The 6434-nt window shown below is 44.2% G+C and overlaps 1 protein-coding gene across 1 annotated transcript; it reads right to left on the bottom strand.

Annotated features, from left to right (window-relative positions):
* Window positions 1-1946: 1946 nt before the first annotated feature.
* Window positions 1947-5389, bottom strand: LOC149262746 (uncharacterized). The gene is made up of 3 exons (XM_089381788.1): window positions 4026-5389; window positions 2245-3278; window positions 1947-2002 (listed from the first exon to the last, which is right to left on the bottom strand). The coding sequence occupies exons 1-3, from the start codon at window positions 5387-5389 to the stop codon at window positions 1947-1949; spliced, it is 2454 nt and encodes an 817-aa protein (XP_089237914.1).
* Between the last annotated feature and the right edge of the window lie 1045 nt (window positions 5390-6434).

Genomic DNA, 6434 nt, shown 5'->3' with positions numbered 1-6434 from the left:
ACTTCGGGAGGAATTAGAACGTCTTCAGCAGTCCGTTGATTATCTGGTAACAAAAATGGAGAATTTGGATTTCAAAATGGACAATGTCAAAGTGACTATGGAAACAACCACGGTTGGTGTCCCCAAAGAAGTATTTGGGACTATGGATCCTCAGCCCGGCGACTAGGATGTAAAGCAGGTGGAAATGGATCATGAAGTGGTAATGGAGCCCCCTCTCTGGATGACAGCTAATCAAGTCAACCAAGAAGGAAACCCTCAAAATGAGGATGAAGGCAGCAGGTAAAACTTCTGTTAAATTCATGTTTTGTAATTTTGCAGCATATAATGGAGTCTTTTGCAGACTCTACAAGTAAAATGTTGTTAGATCTCTAGTTAAGAAAAGGCTGAATATATGTAGGATGCAATATAACGGTTTTGGAATACCTCTGAAGAAGATCAATACTTGAATGTAAAGGCGTTGACCTGTTTCCACTTAGATTAATATAATGTTACCCGTTTATTTTAAATATATATATATCCTTGTCGTGAGGATGAACCACATTAGATGGTTTGTAACGTTGACCTCAATCTAATGATATGATTAATCTGAAAGACATTCTGAATAACAATATGGACCATAGAAGTCTGGAATCAATGAAAAATATATATGTCATGGAAAAATTGCATAATAAATTATAATTTACGTTGATCAATGTTAGCTAAATTAATAGTGGTTAGTACGCAAATGGAATCCTGTAGACTTTCTTTGCAAGGAACTAATAAATTGAGATGCCAAATGGATAAATTAATTGATTGCTTAGGCACATGGACTTGCATAAAATTTGGTAGGTAGTAACCACTAATAAATCTACACATTTACAATTTTACTCATACATAAATAATGGTGAAAAGTAACTCCCCTTAAATATATGTATTTACATCTTTTTCCCCCTGGGAAAAAGTCGTAATTTCTATTAGAGTTAAGAAATTACATTTTGTAGATGTCGAAGCATTCATATAGAGGCAGTTGTGCCTGTCAAGTTCATAGTCTGCTAGAAATAGATAGTCAAAAAAACAAGTTGTCTCCACGCAGGGAGCAATTCCAAAACTGTGTACTAGTAGTGTTCAAATTTATAGCCATGCTCTTCGCAGAGAGCCATATGTATATGCTGATAATATCAAAAGTATAGTGTTGTACTCAGAACTAGACAAAGGAAATATATACAAGCTATAAACAAAAATGATTTTGTAATGGGCTTTATAGCCCATCTCCCATATGATCATCAAAAGGTCTGTGATAATGCTGGTAGTATGTTCCGTCGATTTCCTCCTGAATCAGCCAGTTGTCTCCTTGTCTGTGCGCTGCCTCTTTGGAGAGCTGGTCGGCGATGGTGTTCTGTTCCCTGTAGATGTGTCGACAGACAAATGATTCAAAGGAAGCAGTCAGTCTTTTTGCTTCATCTAATATGTGTCTCAACGAAAATGCATGACAATGAGATGCATCATTCAGCCAATTGCATACTATTTTAGAGTCTCCAAACAGCTGGAGGTGTCTGCATTGTTTTTGGATGGCAAAGTGTATGATGTGTTTAGCTGTGCACAGTTCAGCATAATTGTTAGTGCCTCTGCCTAAGTTTATTTGTATCTTATAGCAGTGTGATTCGTTGAGATAAAGTATTGCTCCTCCTCCGCATCCCACTTCTTGCGCCGAGCCATCAAAGAAGGCCCATGGTTTTGATTTGTCGATATTCACCTGTCTAATGATACGTGCTGGGGCTGAGGTTTCCTCTTCAGGTATCAAGTTATAATCAGCAATAGTGTGGTGTAGGATAGTGGGCCAGTGAGGGGCCCTAAGGTTAAAGATAGCCTGATTTCGGGCGATCCAAACGGCCCAGCAAGCGAGCAGCGGAATATTGATGGATTTCCCTGAGTGGTTCTGATACCAGTTTTCCCATGCATCCATTATATTATTGCCTTGCCAATTTTTCAAGTGCGGGAAGTGAGTGATGAGGGCATGCCAAAACTGTAATGTAATGTTACAGTTCAAGAATAAATGTTCAGTGCTTTCTTCCTCCTCATGACATAGATGACAGCGAAAAGGTCCATGAAAGGATCTCTTCATGAGATTTGTGCCCGTTGGAATTTTATCAAACAGAATGTTCCACATAAGCAATTGAGTACGGGGGGCCGACTTGAGTTTCCATAAAGCTTTCCATGTGGGGTGGATATTCTGAGGTTTGTAAGGCTCCATGAGTTTTAGATAACCTGTCTTCGGGACGTATGCTCCATGCTTAGCAAAGGCCCATATGATTTCATCAGGTCCTTCTGTGAGCCTGATGTGAGCTTGTGTGAGAGCGTCCGTATACTCCATCCATTTGTTCTGCCATTGAGCCAGAATTTCTAATGCTTGTGCACTGGTCCAAGCCTGTTGGAGGAAGGTGGAGTTTGCATGATCTCCAATATGCATAATGTTGGTGATTCCTCTGTCATTAAGGTGCCTGATGAGGCCAGCTGATAGTCTGTGAATGTTCCCACATCTGACCCACGGGTCCTTACCTATACGTACCGCATTGCCTGCCTTAATGCGCCAAGTTAATCCTTCACGTAACAGAGGTAAGGTACTAATAACCGCTTTCCATATGATGGATATGTTATGATTTGTTCCATGTTGAGTGCAAATCCAATCCAACACGTTCAGGGGCTTGATGTATTTTGTATATGCTACCCGTGTCCATAGTCCATCAGAGGTGAGGAGCTGCCACCCAAGTTTGGCAGCCAGTGCCCTGGAGAATAGGTCGAGCCTCTTAATACCCCAACCCCCCCAGCGCTTGGGTTTGGCGATGGTGTCCCATTTAACCCAAGCGAATAGTCTTCCTAGCTGATGTCCCTTCCAAAGAAATCTGCTGCATATATGTTGTAACCTGTTCAAAATGCCCTTAGGTATCCAGGTAAGGGCCATCCAGTAGACTGGCGTGGCTTCGATCACAGCTTTAATGAGGATCAGTCTGCCAGCACGGGAGAGATATCTATGGTACCATACCTGGAGTCTCTTTTCCACTTTAGCTATGAGCCATAACCAGTCAGCTATTCTGTAGCCATTAGGTTTCAATCTGAAACCAAGGTACTTTATACCATCCGACAGGGTCAAGTTGATAAAGGGAAAGCGTTGAGTAGCAAAGGCAGTTTCATGTATAGAACAGCCAATTGTAGTAATCGTGGATTTATTATCGTTGATCCTCATACCTGTAGCTTGCTGGAAGAGAAGAATGGAGTTATGAAGGGTAGTGGAGTCCCCAATACTGCCATTCAAAAAGATCAGGATGTCATCAACAAATAATAGATGAGTGAGGTAGAAGTTATCCGCAAGTTTAATGCCAGACAAAAGATGCCTGTCACGAGCAGATGAGATAACTCTACTTAAACCTTCCATAATAAGTAAAAACAACAGAGGTGAGAGCGGACATCCCTGTCTGAGTCCTCTCTCAGAAGTAAAGAAAGAGGTAGCTTCCCCATTTAGTAAAACACTATAGGATACATCGGTGATGCAGCTCATAGTCCATTTGATGAAGTCATAGGGGAACCCCAGATGAGTAAGCAACAGCCTCAAGTATAACCAGTTCGTTCTGTCAAATGCCTTGGACAGATCCACTTTTAGAATCATTCCTTTTTGCTTTTTGATCTGCAAGGTGTGCATTAGTTCTTGGGCAGTGGCAATTGCCTCGTGGATCTGTCTGTGGTGAAGGAAAGCAAATTGTTCGGAGGATATGTGATGCGAGAGAATGGGCTTGAGGCGGTTGGCGATGGTCTTGGCTATGATCTTGTAGAGGCAGTTACAGAGAGAGATGGGGCGGAAGTCATCGAAAGTGCTCGGCGCATTTGATTTGGGGATGAGAGCGATGAAAGTGGATTTAATGGCAGAGGATATTCTACCTCGCCTTCTGCTGTCCTCAACAATCTTCAGAAGGTCGTTGCCCAGGATTTCAAAGAAAGCGAGGTAGAACTCAATGGTCCATCCATCTGGGCCAGGGCTTTTATCTTTTTTGAACCATTTCAGTGTAGCCTCCAATTCTGCCATGGTCACTTCCCTCTGAAGTTCCTCAGATTCTTCCTGTTCTATATATCTAGGGAAGAGTTCGGCCACCCTCATGATTTCTAAGATATTAACTTCTTCAGGAGCTTTATAAATGCCTCTAAAGTGCTCTGTGGCCAGCCTGGCCAGGTTTTGTTGTGAAGTAACAGGATGCCCTTGGTCATTCCTTAACTCCCAGATAGTATTGATAACTTTCCGGCCATTAGCAAATTTATGATAAAATTTTGTATTGGCATCCCCTTCCGTGAGCCAAATAGCTCTGCTTCTAAGCCTCCAACTTTCTTCTCTTTCTCTCAGGATTTGTGAGCGTTTTGCAATGAGAGAGGTGTAATTCTCCTTACTTTCAGGGGAGAGGAAGGTCCCAGTTGACGAATCTTCAAATTCTGCAATGACCCTTTCTGCCTCTTTTAGGGTCTGATTATCTTGGATGCGTTTTTGATGAGCCCAGTTTTTAGTAATCTGCTTGAGTTCTGTAAGTTTCCTAACAAAGCCCACTGAGATATCCTCGTCTTCCCTGATGAGATTGGTTTGCCAGTAATTATGGACCAATTGGATGTAAGAGGGGTCCTGGAGCCAAGAGGCATTAAACTTGAAGGGGCTTTTGATTTTGTGGGTGATGTCCTCTGCTTCTAAGAAAATAGGCCGATGATCTGAAATGCCTCCCGATCCAACCCATTGACGAACTCTGGGGAGGTTATTAAACAAAGATTCCTTGATAAGAAATCTATCGAGTCTCCTGGCCAGGCTTTGATCTCCACTTCTGTTATTTGACCAGGTATATTGTAGTCTAGCAGACGGTATATCCACCCATTGATGTTCCTCTAGTAGGCTAGACATAGTATCTGTTAGGGAGTCGACCTGTGCTAAGTGCCCCCATGACTCACTGAAACCAAGGGAGAAGTTTAGATCCCCTCCAAGAATAATGTTGTCTGCTTGGAATAGTTCTGATTCAAGTAAGGACCGCCAGTAGTTGGCACGGTCAGCACAAGGGCCATAGACATTGATGATTCTGATGTCCCTTTCTACAGAATGCGAACTAATGTCTAGTCCAATGAAACCTCTTCCTCCAAAAATATTCCGGACCTCCGCAGCTCTGTTATTGACCCCAATGGCCAAACCCCCTGATCGACCGGACGCATCTAGTGCATGGAAGGTCCAGTTAGGTAACCAGGAAGTGAGGGTATGGGTGAGGGGATCGGCCTGACAGAGTGTTTCTTGAAGAAAAATAATGTCCAGCAGAGATGATAAGAGCAGTCTCTTAAGCGCTAGTTTTTTGGCTAAACTAGCAAACCCACGGCAGTTGAAGGAGAGAATCTTCATGAGGGGAGGGGAATAGGGCCATCCTTCGCTCTAAGGGCCCTGAAGATAGTTTGCTGTCGCCCAAGGGCAACTTCTTCATCAGCAGTGTGTCTTGCCTTGGTAATGCGGGAGGGTCGACCCCGGGAGTTCTTGAGGGCCATGGGAGCGTTAGCCAGGTCGAGGCCTACAGCATCCGGACCTCTGTCCTTTGTGCGGGGTCGGAGAGAATAACGGGGGGAAGACTGGGTCGAAAGAAAGGAGAGGGTTGCCAGGGACGAAGTGATCCGCGATGGAGGGGCCACCGGTGAAGGGAACGGAAGGGAGCAGATGAGTGAAGTGTGTGTGCGGAAACTCAGGGGGTGAGAAGCAGAGGATAAATTAGCGGAGATAGGTTCAGAGCCAATATAATTATGAGATGAGATGCCCAACGACATGCAAGAAATAGGAGATGTCGGAGAAGGGAAAGTGTAAGACTTACCCGATTGCTCATAGCCCGCTTGTTCAGTCGGTGGCTGCACAGGTGCTGGCGATGTAGGAGGAGGAGCAGTGGGAGCCATAGCAGTATCGGCTGCCTCTGGGATGCTCCGAGGTTCCTCCACATTCTGTGTGCGCTCATGATCCCCATTGATCTGAACAGGTTGCGTCCTGGGGGGATTGTCTTGAGGCTGATCGGCTGCATCTTCCTTGTCAGTCGTCATCGCTTTCCTGAGGAGTGGGCAGTCCCTATATAAATGGCCCACTTTATGGCACCTGCGGCAGCGATATGGGATGCCTTCGTAATCTATAATCTGCTTGTGCTCTGTATCTCTCCACTGAATGGTTATGTATTCTAGCAGACCTCCCCTTGTGTCCAGGTTAATGAGAATCCTGGCATAGGCCATCATGCCCGTCTGCTGATAGGATTTATCGTAGTCCATGTATGTGCCAATGGCATTGCCAATTCTCCTGAATATGTCTTCTGACCAGTAATGAAGTGGAAGCCCTGGAAGCCGAATCCATACCGGTCCGATGCCTATCTGTTCTGTCTCTGGGTCAAATAATGGAGACCATCTCTTCAGGAGTACCG

The sequence above is a fragment of the Pinus tabuliformis genome, chromosome 6 (assembly GCF_031772625.1).
Source record: "Pinus tabuliformis cultivar Carrire ecotype Pingquan chromosome 6, CPIR1, whole genome shotgun sequence".
Lineage (NCBI taxonomy): Eukaryota > Viridiplantae > Streptophyta > Pinopsida > Pinales > Pinaceae > Pinus > Pinus tabuliformis.
The sequence above is the reverse complement of the archived record's forward strand: the minus strand, read 5'-3'. Positions and strand labels throughout refer to the sequence as shown.

Coding starts and splice junctions, on each gene's coding strand:
- LOC149262746 (XM_089381788.1), bottom strand. CDS start 5,389: ATGAAGATTCTCTCCTTCAACTGCCGTGGGTTTGCTAGTTTAGCCAAA. Junction 3,279..4,025: donor TTGGAGGCTACACTGAAATG/GTTCAAAAAAGA, acceptor TTTGAATGGCAG/TATTGGGGACTCCACTACCC. Junction 2,003..2,244: donor AGCATACGTCCCGAAGACAG/GTTATCTAAAAC, acceptor ATTACATTACAG/TTTTGGCATGCCCTCATCAC.